Source organism: Hyperolius riggenbachi, chromosome 9 (genome assembly GCF_040937935.1).
Source record: "Hyperolius riggenbachi isolate aHypRig1 chromosome 9, aHypRig1.pri, whole genome shotgun sequence".
Lineage (NCBI taxonomy): Eukaryota > Metazoa > Chordata > Amphibia > Anura > Hyperoliidae > Hyperolius > Hyperolius riggenbachi.
In genome coordinates, this window is record NC_090654.1 from 108122201 (window position 1) to 108135886 (window position 13686).

The 13686-nt window shown below is 43.9% G+C and overlaps 1 protein-coding gene across 1 annotated transcript in view; it reads right to left on the reverse strand.

Moving 5' to 3' along the window:
• STX7 (syntaxin 7) overlaps positions 1 to 13686 on the reverse strand; it is a 45811-nt gene that overhangs the window by 19424 nt on the left and 12701 nt on the right. Inside the window, exons 2-5 of the mRNA XM_068253285.1 lie at positions 11664 to 11799; positions 7883 to 7952; positions 6344 to 6434; positions 3744 to 3881 (exon numbers count right to left, since the gene is read on the reverse strand). Of these exons, the coding sequence (XP_068109386.1) occupies positions 3744 to 3881; positions 6344 to 6434; positions 7883 to 7952; positions 11664 to 11739 (375 nt within the window). The 5' untranslated portion in view covers positions 11740 to 11799. The remainder of the gene's footprint in view (positions 1 to 3743; positions 3882 to 6343; positions 6435 to 7882; positions 7953 to 11663; positions 11800 to 13686) is intronic.

Sequence of the window (13686 nt, forward strand, 5' to 3'; positions counted from 1 at the left end):
TAGCTAAAACTAAAAGACGTAGGGTGGTGGTTTATATATCATTGGAAAGAGGAGAAAGAGAGCTTCAAAATGATGTGCATCTTTCCATAATTTCTGCACTGCTCGGAGTCCCTTTAACCTCCTTGGCGGTAACCCCGCTAGCTGCGTCAGCACACCGATCGCCGCCGCCCCACGCTCGATCGCCGCTATCCGTCGCGCCGTGCGCCCCCCCCCAGACCCCGTGCGCTGCCTGGCCAATCAGCGCCAGGCAGCGCTGAGGGGTGGTTCGGGACTCCCAATGACGTCCCGACGTCGGTGACGTCATCCCGCCGGGGGAAGCCGTCAGGGAAATCCCGTTCTTTGAACGGGATTTCCTGATCGAAGCGGGCGGGGGGATGCCGCTCAGCAGCGGCTATCATGTAGCGAGCCCTGGGCTCGCTACATGATATAGTAAAAAAAAACAAAAAACTGCGCACTGCCTCCTGGCGGATTTTTTTATACCGCCAGGAGGGTTAAAGGAAACTTGAAAAGCCCAATATACTCAGTGGGCTCTCTACCTGTCTTCCTGGGTGGCTCCATTCCTCTTTAATGTTCTCCAGTAGAAAGGCCTCAGTCACACCAGCTGGGCTGCACTGCACATGTGTGGCCCGGATGCATGCGCCCCTGTCGCACCCCAGATAAGTATACATTCTTCTATGTAACTCATCTTAGCTACACTTTACTGTACATTACATTACATTTTGTACATTACATTTTACACAGTAAATAAAGCATGATTTTAGCCTTACTTCTAACTCTGATTCCCAAACTCCTTTGTGAGCCATATAATCCATCCAATAATCCAAACCTTTGTATAGCGCTTTTCTCCTGTCGGACTCAAAGCGCTCAAGAGTTGCAGCCACTGGGACACGCTCAAGAGGCCACCCTGCAGTGTTAGGGAGTCTTGCCTTGAACTCCTTGCGGAATAGGTACTGACCCTAGTCAGGATTCGAACCCTGGTCTCCCATTTCAAAGGCAGTGCCCTTAACTAGTACACTATCCAGCCTATGGAGAGGGTGAGTTGGGACAATTTTCTTTTTCTATCCCTGCAGCTCGAGAAATGCGAAAGACTCCAAGACTTCCTCCCCGAGTTTTAATTTATGATCTGCAGCTTCATCTATATCAGACAAACAAGAGTGCCGCGAAGACAGAAGCAGCTGCAGATCAAAACTTAAAGGGAACCTAAACTGAGAAGGATATGGATTTTTATTTTTAAAATAATACCAGTTGCCTGACTCTCCTGCTGATCCTGTGTTGCTAATACTTTTAGCCAGAGCCCCCCAACAAGCATACAGATCATGTGCTCTGACTGAAGTCAGACTGGATTAGCTGCATGCTTGTTTTTAGGTGTGTGATTCACTACTGCAGCTAGAGATCAGCAGGGCTGCCAGGCAACTGGTATTGTTTAAGGAAACACACATATCTTTCTCAGTTTAGGTTCCCTTTAAAGCTGCTGCAGGAAGCCTCAGGTGTCTTCTGCATCTCTTGGACTGCAGAGATAGAATAAAAAGAAAGAAAAACTGCCCCAGAATACACAGTTGTTTTTCCTCAGCATAGGTTCATAAAGTGTTTGAGAATCAAACAGGAGTAATGCTGGAATCATGCTTCATTTACACTGTAAAATGTATATACATTTTTAAAGGCACTTTTTTTTTCATTTTAATACTGTATATCCTCACGTATAAGCCTAATTTTTCAGCATAAAAAATGTGCTGAAAAGTTACCCTCTCGGCTTATATGCGGGTCAGTTGAGCAAAACAGCTGGTGGAGCAGGTTTTGTTAATGGCAGAGGAGTGTAAGGATTGTGCACTAGTGATCCTGCTCTTGCCAGCTGGCTCCCTACTGTGCCCTCCATCCTCTGCAACATGGTGTGCAGAGTGTGCTGCTCAAGACTACCTGTGTCCCCTGGCTTGTGGAGCGGAGTGTGCAAGCAGTGTGTCAGCGGTGCAATAATCAGCAATTCTTCCTGTGTGGCAATCGCTGTGTCTCATATCTATGACGCCATCTAGTGGCTTCTTGAGACACAGCTGTATGATCCTGGGGCACATCTGGCTATGAGGAGGGGGGCTGACTTGTACGGGGGGGGGGACATCTGGCTACCGTGGAGGGGGCTATATTGGGGAGGGAGCGAGTCAATCACTTTTTCCTGGTTTCTGAGGGAAAAGCAGGTACCTTTGCTTATGCACGGGTCGGCTTATATGCAAGTATATACAGAAACATTTTTATTTTGAGTTTCATCTCACTTTAAAGTGACCCGAACACTACTGTACATTTTTTTTTGTTAATGAACCTTCCCATAAGGGATATTCTAAACCGAAGGTGCAATTGGGGGAGCTGGGGATGGGGGGAAGTACCATTACTTACCTACAGGGTGCTGTTCCTTTGGTCCCCCATTAGTTCGGGATGCCACACCTTCTCTTCAGACTGTCAGCACCAACTGCAGTTTGTATCTCCCAGCAGTGTTGTGAGCATGCGCGTGCCGCAATGCATTCCAGGAGGAGTAGTCCCATCAAAGCGAGAACATTCTCTGTACTCGCATCCACGCGACTACATCTCCCGGCATGCATGCGCACAACACTGCCAGGAGATACAAACTGCGGTCAGTGCAGCCAGTCTGAAGAGAAAACGGTGGAAGACCGACAGGGGACCAGGGTAGCAGCACCCCATAGGTAAGTAATTGTGCTCCCCCTAACTCAAGTTCATTTAGAAAAATTGATTTCTACCATACACAGCACACCAATTTTCAATACACCATCTGCTGGAATCTATTGAAAATTGATGTGCTGTGTGTGTGGTAAGAATTGATTGCATCCTTAACCTGGTCAAATCTATTATCTTTTGTTTATCCAAGAACAGGTGGCTTTTGCTGATAACAGATTCTAGCAGGGGATCTATGTAAAATTGTTCGAACTGCAGTGTTGCACTGTTCAAAGCAGTGAAACGATATGGCCTTATGAACGACTATACTCCTGCTCTGCCCACGATCAACCTTGATTTTTGATCAATCTGACATTTTGGGAGAATTGACTCCTAGCAGCTGAAATAATCTGATCAAATTAGAACATTGGTGAGTGTATGATGAGCACCTCAGGAGATAAGCTTCTGTTTGCTAAACAATCCAAGGTGGAAGCTTATCAGGATGAACAGACATAAGAAAAAGAAGATAGTTTTCTCACATTTACAGATGATGTAAAATGTGAAGGTAAATACCAGCACTAACCACTATAACTCGGACACAGTTGTTTTTTTACTTGAACGTAATTTCGAAAGGTGATTTGTAGTAAATCTGTTGTGGGAAAAAAACAAAACAAAAAAGCTTACCTATGGAGAGGGAAGGCTCTGGACCTAAAGAGCCTTGCCGTTCCTCCTTCAGTGTCCTGGTTCCAGCGCCGTCACCCCGGATCCAATTTGGCACCTCTGTGAGCCTTCGTAAGGCATCGGTAGCACTCATATCCCCGCACGCTCCCAAAGATGGGTGGCTTCATACTGCATAAGCACAAGAGCACTTTTTGGTACAAAGCCCCCCTCTTGGGGAGTGTTCAAGGACACCAGTGCTCAAAAAGCCTTCCAAGGGCTGTGACAGAACTAAAAATGGCCGAGGGGTGACAGGGGAAGCTCCATAGGATCCATAGCCTTCCCTCTTGAAAGGTAACTATCTGACTTTTTTCCTTTTAAGTTTTACTTTAAACTGTAACCTCTATCAAATAATTTGATGCATCACTTACAGATACTCTGGAACCTGCACGAACTCTGGCCACAAAGTCTTTCTCTTTCTCAGCTGCTAATCTCTGAATCTTCTGAAAATTTGTCAGCGCAGATGAAAATTCATTCAGAAGTCTGTCTTTCAGCAGTTTTCTTTGTCTCTGCAAAATAAAGAACAAAGATTTTAGACAATTAAAGACATTTAGCTCTAAACCAGGACTGCTACCTGAGATTAAAGTTGCTGGTAATCTCTCTTAAGCTATGTACACATGTCCAACAAAGTACATGACCAACACCTCGACAAACCGTTTACATGACTTGTATTTTCCGTGCACCAACTAACTGAACGACCAACTCATTTACATACACTGTGCGCAAGAGAAACTGCAGGACATGGACATGGAGTGCAGGACATGGCTGTATTCTAAACAAGTGTGTTCTCCAAACAACGTTGAACACACATGGCCAACTGCGCAATATCAGCCCAACAGTCATGTGAGTTGTTCCGCCGGATAGATTGGGCAAGTCACCTGTTATTAGTTGCTCAACTAGTCGTTTGCCACACATACCCGCGCCTGATTGCCATCCAACAGACCAAAATCAGATGACAATCAGGTGATTTGGTTGAGCATGAGTACAAGACACTAATCACTTACTTTTTTTAAATTTTGTTTTAGATGCTGAGATCCACGAGTAGCAATATATTCTTCTAGAAATTAAACTTTACTGGGGACATCACTTTCAAGTCCAGAGGGCCAAGAAATTCCAAGATAATTAAAGGATATGTCCAGGCATAAAAATAAATCCACTTACCTGCGGCTTCCTCCAGCAGTTTTGCGCCTGCACAGGACCATCCTGATGACATCAGTGCTACCACGTGACCCGCACAGTGGAGTGCACAAGAAGCTGACTCGGAAAGCCGACCTGGCGAGGTCGGCATCTTCAGCGGAGGAGACCGGTAGCCACCGGAGCTGCGGCGAGGGCACAGGACGGCTGCCAGGGGCTGGAGCAAGCCCCAGGTACATATCCTTTAATTGTAATGGCACCTTGATTTTTCTTGTCCTCATTTCTTCGCCACCAATTTAAAGGAGTCATCAGGCCAAATATAATAAAATAGGTGCTACTTACCGGGGGCTTCATCCAGCCCCAAGCAACCAGCACGTCCCTCGCCGCACCTCTGCCGTCAGCCGCAGCTCCATCCTGGTCCCCGACGATGACGTCAGAGCGACCTCTAGGTCGCTCTGTACTGCGCCTGCGGGAGCAGCGCTGCCAATCACCACCACGTGGGCCGGAGCGGACTGCGCAGTCCACTCCGGCCCACGTGGCGGTGATTGACAGCGCCGCTCGCGCAAGCGCAGTACAGAGCGAGACGTCATAGCCGGGGACCGGGACGGAGCTGCGGTGAATGGCTGGCGGCAGAGGTGCGGCGAGGGTCGTGCTGGGAGCAAGCCCCTGATAAGTAGCACCTATTTTATTATACTTGGCCTGATGACTCCTTTAAACAGGTTCATTACACTTTAATTATAATGCATACAATTTGGCAAATTTGGAATAAGCAACTAACAGTTTTTAGCAGTTGATTCAGTAAACTAGCCCCTGTGTTAATTTTTCAGTAATCCACTAATCCTCATTTCTTCCTCCTGGGTGGAGCTAGGTAGCAGGTTAGGAGAATTCACTGTCACTAGCTGATACCATTGTTGTAGCTCATGGTCCGATTCAAGTATTCACCTGTTTGTAACACCCACTAAAGAAAAACTGGTTTAAAGCAAACCTGAATCCAGAAAAAGCCCCCCACAAAACAAAACCCCTAAAAAATATGCCCTTATAAGGTACCACCTAAAATGTGTGGTTACTCTCATGCTATCATTGCTTTATAATCCCCTTAGAAAGTTTCTGAAAACAGTGGTGACCCCAACATTTTTTAATGCGTATTTAGGATTTCATGAACCACACATTCTCAATGAAAGGAACTGCTCGGGCATGAAGGAGATAAGATGTGTACAAGCAGTTCCTATTACTGAGCATGCATGATTTTTAAAGAGTACCTACTGTCATATCAGGCTCCATTTAATGGATGGTCTTAGGGTTAATTACTTACCTGATCCGCCGTAATTAGAGCGCAGGTAACGCTCGGCCTTCCTCCACAGCAATGCAGTCGCAGGCATGTTTACAAAGTTTGCAGCAGCACTTCAGAAACTCCTGCCTGCGTTGCTGTGGCCAGCCGGCCTCCAGCTCATAAGCCACCAATTAGGCCCTGGCTGCCGAGTTGCAGCAATGCAGATGGGGTGGCCAGAGCCTTAGTAGAGGTTTGAAAAATCCCCCGCTATGGCCGCATTTCCAAAGGGGGCAAATCTCACCTAACTCTTTAAACACACACATGCACAGTACAAATGAGCTCATTCCTGAGCACTTCTGGACAAGGGAACACGGCCAGGGAAAGGAAAAAACTTGCGTGCACCAACAGTCATATACAAAAATGAAGATGGCGGGAAATGGTAGGGAGAGAAGAGAATACAGAATACAGAAAGCCTACAAATGTTAGTGGAAAGGTTATGGACCACACCACCTCATTAGCTTTTATAATAAAATGTTGATTTGGGTAAGCTTAGAGGTATTTTAGTACCTGATCGCTGTCTGCAGGAAGAGATGTGAACTCCTTGAGGCACTTGTCTGTGTCTTTGGCAAGTTTATTGACAGATTGTACTTTCTGCTGTCTACAACAACAAATCAACACCATGTTATTTATGCATTATACACAGCATAGCATTTCATATAAATAGATGACTAATTGCCAATGTATGTTATCCTTCCAAACTGAAATTAGTTACTAGCCTTTTCTGTGGGAGTTCTATGCACAGTTTGTTTGTTTGTTTTTTATATGAATTTAATAGAAGAATGTTTTAGTTTAATGGAAGATTTATTTAGTTTTATGGAAGAAGTGTTTTCTAGAAATTTTGCACCTGCAAATTCAAAAACAAAAAAAACTGCTCTACCGACTCTAAAAGGGAACCCAACACGAGAAGAGCCTCAGGCACCATACTTACCTCTGGCTTCCTTAAGCCCTGTTAGGGCTGCTCGTCCCTCAGGGGCTCCCCGGTGACTCCGGTCCCCGGCATTACAGCCCAAAAGCCTGGCCGAGTGTGCTCCCCATCACGCTTCGGTCCCTGGGAGCAATATAGGGTGCGGTGGCAAGTGGGGCATAGGAACTAAGAAGGCAGGAGATATGCCAGGCCTTATGCTGGGAGTACAGGATGAGATTTTTGAGCAGATTTACTGTCCAATCGATTTTCCGATTATTTTTAGTCAATTTCCATTCACTGCTATGAGAAATCCATCAGAAAATCAGATCAGACCTGTCGGAAATTATCTATCGACCCATCTGTCTGCCAACCAAACTCATGGTGTATTCCCAGAATTACTCTCCATACATTTATCTGTGACCGGTTTGGGATTGTCAATGGTCTTCATGTTGGTTGTTTCATGGTGTTATGCTCGTTTCTTAGCTGATAAGATGGTTAGATAGATAATTTCTGACATGTCCGATCACCGTTCAATCGTTTTGCTGTTCAATTTGTCATTGAGGTGAATTGAAAAAAGCTAAGAAAAACAAGCGGAAGATAAGAGAATCAAGGGGTAATCAAGCGCCAAAATAATCGGGCGCAGAATCAAGCGCCAGAAACGACCCGTGTATTCCCAGCATTACAGAGCCAGGGCCTTTCAATACAGTGTTTCTTCTTATCATTCATGTGATAGGTCAAGTGATAATTGAAAATCCATTAAATATGTCAAAACAGGACTAATGCCTAGAGCCTAGGCAGCCCTAGGGGGAGGGGGGAATCTGTTTGCAAGGCAATGTACAGTGTATGTACTGCAGACTATGATTAGAGGTTATGTTGAATGTTCTAGTGAATATTACATATCCTATTTACTGTGGTTTTAGAAAGGCATCTAAAATGTTCAGAGAGCTGGAAAGCCCAGTTTGCTTTTTAAAGTTAGAATAGTCACTATGCCTTTTCTTGCCCTCTGCAGCTTTATACAGAGTAATACCAGGCATTGTAACAATATAAATAAAGCAAAACAAAGTGTATTAGCTTAATGACATTGCAAGTCTCCTTGTGTTTTGTTTCGAAGGTCAAGAGATATGGCTTGGTTGTGTACTCACAGCTGATGCCGGAGTTCTGTGGAATCAAGAGCTGTTCCAAGTTGATTTACTATCCTCTGTATGTCAGAAGCTGCATGAAACAAAACCAGTTGGTAATATTATAATATCGTACATCGAAACAGTTATTTAAGCAATATAAAAGTAGATTGCAAATATGAAATCACACTGTCAGCCTGGCAAGCTTAAAGCACTGACCTGTGATATTTACATGGGTCAGAAACCAAAGGCCCATTCACATGGGTGGTTTAAACAACTCTGAAGAGAGTAAAAAAAAGCTAAACAAACAAAAAACCTTACATATGGAGAGATAAGGGTTTAGAGCTCAAAGAGACTTCCGGGTCCTCGTTATGCTCGCTATGTCCCCTTGTTCCACCTCTATCCTACAGTGGTGGAACGAGGGCATAGAGAGGATCTGGAAGGCTTTATGGGATCCAAAGCCTTCCCTCTCCATAGGGGAGTATATACCTCTTTATTTTTTCTACCGCCGGGGTTACTTTAAAGGGGCACTACAGTGAAATTTAGGCTACTGGGATAACCCTAGTAGCATGTTTCTAACAGGAAGAGCAACACATATTAGATAGTGTTTCGGTCAGCTGGATAGGATAATTTATAGCACATGTACAGATCCTGGCGTCAGTAAGAGGAAAGTGACGTCTCCCCTGTTCTCTCCTCTCCGTCCTGAGAGTACAAAGCCCATTCTGATAATGCAGGTTACATCAGCAGCAGCAAGTACTGATATCTGCTGTGAATGGTCTTAGGTATATAACAAGTACATGCTGCTGACTGCGCCTGCGTTACAGAACTGCTTTTACTGTATGTCACGGCACGCATAGGAGAGAAATCAGCTGTTAGTACAGCTGAACAGAGGAGGATATCACTTTCCTCTTACTATTACCAGGATCTGTACATGTGCTATAAATGATCCTATCCAGCCGACCTTTGCAAACAGAAACACTACCTAATATGTGTTGCTATTCCTATTAGAAACATACTACTAGGGTTATCCAAGTAGCCTAAATTTTACTATAGTGCCCCTTTAAGAGGCATTTTGTGAATGTGCTTGCTGCTCAGAGTACTTCCAACATGAACAGGAGAAAATAATTCATTGTGCAAAAGAGAAGCCCAAACCTTCTATGCATAGGCTAATCCATGACCACCATTTTCTCCTATTGTCTATGCAAGCCAAGGTTATGGTTTTCCTTACTCCTCCCTCAGCATTGTGTGCCATGTTCATGTGTACCCTTTAATGCCGGGAACACACGATGCAATTTCTCATCCGATCGTCGAGAATCGGGCGATTATTTCCAACAAGTCTGATCGGTTTCCGATAGAAAGGAATCGATTTTGCAAAGTTATTGTCGGAAAATCGATTCCTTTATCGATCGGGAGCAGTTTGGACACTACAACTTCCTGTCCACTGACCCGTCGATTGGACGGGAAATTGCATCGTCTGTTACCAGCATAACAGTTATAGCATATCATTATTACATATCATTTCACTTTGCAATGAGTCAATAAAGGGGCATTTAAAGAAACACTGAAGAAAAAAAAAATGATATCATGATTTCTATGTGTAGTACAGCTAAGAAATAAAACATTAGGAGCAGAGACATAAGTCTAATATTGTTTCTAGCACAGGAAGAGTTTAGAAACTCCAGTTAATATTTATGCAAAAGAGCCATTGAGGTCCACGACTTTAAAGGTTGCAGAGACTCTGTCTTTTGAAGCTTGTTATCTCAACTGTCAGTCACTGTACTTTCTTTTTCTCTCCAGAGGACAGGTCAATAGTTCACTGGCCTGCTCTGTAAAATAATTTAGAATGCTGAGTAGTGTGTAAACTGCAAATATTACAGAATGATGCAATGTTATAAAAAATACTATATAACTGAAAATAAAACTGAGAATTATTTTCTTTGCTGTTATTGTTCTCGTAATTATTAGTACAGCACAATCAATTCATTATATCATCTTTTTTTTTTTTGCTTCAGTGTCTCTAACTAAAATTACAGCCAATTAAACTCCAAACAGGATTTACTCTCGGAACATGAGCTTGCTGCTTTTGGCATATAATGCCTCTTGTCCTCTTGCCACACAACAAAGTGTCTAATTGCAATGTCAAGGCATTATGACGTGGGTGCCCACACTGTTTATAAATGGCAACCGCCCCAAAAAAGATGCTAAGTTAAGAGGCTGCAAGTTCACAAAGCAGGCACAGAAAGTCAGTACGAATGTGCACCATAAGACCTTATGGTGTGTGCTGCAATGCAGAAATGTTTTTCATACAACTGTGACTACATGCAAGTTCCCCATATGCTACATCTGTTTACCAGTGACAGAGAATTTATAGCTGCCACAAGACCAGAGGCATTCATTATACTGGAGTTCATGTCACAGCAGAGATATACAGTTCCACTGCTCCAGGCTGGTCAATGTCTGCAGGCTCTTAAATAACATAACACAGAAGGTTGCAATTTTCTTAATAGTCTATGCTACTGCAAACATTATTTTTACATATTTTTTTATAACAAATTCACACTTCAAAATCATCTTGTCACCTCTAATTCGTTTAGATGGAGAAACTGACAAGGACTAGGTCAATTACGAGAGAGATCCCAACAAATGCTGATTTACACTGTGGTAATAAGCATGCAGGTAGAAACTTCTGCTATGGGAAGGGTTAGAGGCTCGCAGAACTGTATAATTGAAGTGTATATACAATATAATTTATATCATTACGTCAGTATTGAAACAGATACTATACCAGTCGTGACAACTCGTACAGGTGTCAAGTCCCCAATTAATTGCTATGACTACATACCGTATATACTTGGCTGTAAGTCGAGAAATTTAGGACTAACTCATAGTATAAAAGTGCAGGGGTCGCCTTATACCCGTTTCAGTCCTTTATTTTTCCCCAATGATAGCCGGTATGGTGGGGGCGCCTCTCTCGCTCCCCTTTTTCATAGTGTTGAAGCAGCCAGTGTACTGTACCTCCCCCCTTACACCCACCACCACCCAAAGGGGGTCACCTCTCTCTCGTCTCCCCTCCCTGTGTATTCATATGCAGAGAAAGCGCCGAAAGTGGAAGCTGTCACTCACCGATCCAACGCCGTCACAGCATCCTCTCATCTCTTTCACTCACGCCGGTCTGCCTGTATTAGCATAGCTCCGGCTTTTAATGTCATGTGACTTCAGGAGCCATAGCAACACTAATGCATGCAGACCGGCGTAAGTAAGGCAGTGGAGAGAATGCTGCACCCATCGCTGGATCGGTGAGTGACAGCTTTCACTGTGGCGCTCACACTGCGGTTACACAGGGAGGGAAGGGTAGAGGGAGGCGGCTTCCTTTGGGGTGTTGGGAGAGGTGTGGGTGTGAGGGAGGGGGGAGTTACAGCACACTAGCTGCTTCAACACAGCGAGAAGGGGGCCACTGCCACAACGAGGGTCGAGTTCAAGGCTAGGCAACAGATCCCTTTCTGATCAGATTTGATCAGAGGGATCTATCTCATGGTCGATCTGCCCATACATCCCATAATGTATGGGTACCTTTATGAACCTACCACTGAGTTGCTGACTAACATCTAATCAGCAGAACATTGGTAAGGGTGTTTCCTGTGCAATGGAATGACCTGTTCAGAAATGTTGTCTATTACAGGGAATGACAACAGGAAAACTGAATGCAGACCACCTTCATGTTTTTAGTATGAATACCTTGGAGCAGACTGAATACTGTACATTTTATATAAAGGAAAATTATAGGCAGAAGAAAATGGTGACATACTGCTGGATGTTATCCTCTGGATGTTTGCCGTTATGGTCTGAGCAAGCTGTGTAGGATCTTTGGTGTTGTAAGCCATGATTGCAGTGATCCCACAGTCCAGTCCTTATCAAATTCTTCCTGGGTTAGGTTATACCACCTGGGGAAAGAAGGGAACATTTAGAAAAAAGCAAGAATATGATATGAAAATAAGATACATATATTACACGATACATACAAAGTCATATGACTATGGTAGGGACTAGATTCTGAGCCCTCTGAGGGACAGTTAAGTGACAAGACAATAAATACTCTGTACAGAGCTGCGGAAGATGTCGGCGCTATATAAATACTAAATCATTATTATTATTACTACCATTGATTAACGAAAGCACGTAGTTTTTAGCTAACATAGTGGCAGAATGTGTTGCATCTATCTAGCTATTGTTAAGGTGGCTATACATCAGATGATGTATGGGCAGATCGTGTAAGAGTCTGATCTTTCTCTGATCGAATGTGGTCGGATAGAGATTCGTTTCCTGTCCATAGACCACAGGCCAATTCCCAATCGATTTCAGCATGAACTCTCTCAGGAATCGGCCTTATGACTCTGCATCCGATGCCTCCGGCACTGTACCCTCTAATGCAATATGTGCCCCCCAGTTTCCCGTGCAGTATACTTTACCTGTCGCTGGCTCGTTCTCCGTCCACGCTCCAAGTGGTTGCCGGCGTAACGCCATTACCGCAGCGCACCCGATCGAGCGTGTCGGCCCTACATCTTACAGCATGTCCGATCAATACATGCGATTTCGCCCTGAAATTGGTTGCATCGTCAATCGGGCATGCTGTTCGCGGCAGTGATTTTCATCCAATCCAATTACAGTAATGAAATGCATAATATCTGCATGATATGTATGTTTGCCTGCAATTAAACGTAGGGTTTTTTGTTGTTGCTACAATAGCTAGTAATGAGGAAGTAGCGTAGGTTGTATCTTTTTGTAAACACTTTACACAAACGCAGTGGTTTCCTGAAAACGCAGCAGGACCTCAGGAAAGCATTTTTGTATGTGATTTGTAACAAGTGTGATCCCTGCCTAAGGGTATGTGCAATAGCAATGTTTACACAAAAGGAAAGGGAGCAGTGAAGGGAACAGTTTCTACTGCTGACTGAAGAGGGGATAGACAAGGTAGGAAGTGAGGTCACCTGAGGAATTACTATGGCAAAGTAAAAGTATGTATACAATCTTGACAGAACAAAACACACACAAAAAACTTTATCTAAAGGAACACTAGAGAGAGAAAAGTGAAGGCTTTTTTTTTACTTTTAAACTATGTTAATATCCTGGCTGTCCTGCTGATCCTGTGTGTTTAAAGGGAACCTGAGGTTAGCAGGATATGGAGGCTGCCATAATTATTTCCTTGAAAATGATGCCAATTGCCTGGCAGCCCTGTTGATTTTCTGGCATAAGTAGTGTATGAGTTAAAACCCTGGAACAAGCACATGGCTAATCCAGTAAACCTGAGTCAGCGTACCTGATCTGCATATGCTTGTTCAGGGACTATGGATAAAAGTATTAGACACACAGGATCAGGAGGCCTGCCGGGCAACTGGAAATAAATATGGCAGCCTCCGTATGCCTCTCACCTCGGGATCCCTTTAATACTTTCAGCTAAAGAGACAGAATAATAATGAACATCGGGGCTTTGATTAAAGTATGGCCACATAAGTTGCATGCTGGTTACAGGTTTGTGAATCAGGCAGGGGCTCACATTTGTCAAAATTGCGTGCATTTCCGCTATACGCATTCAATGGGTCTCTATGGAGTTGCAGTAATTGCAGTTTTTCCACATGTGGCAAAAAAGGAGGTAATGTTGCTTATCTTTTTTACACTGCAGGTGAAAATCAAATGCCAATCGCACTATAAAGTATATGAATGCGCTAAATAAAAACACGTGATTTCACACACAAAAATCTTACAAAAAAAACACACTTTTTTTTGGCAGGGATGGAGGATCAGCAGGAGAGCCAGGCAACTACTATTGAAAA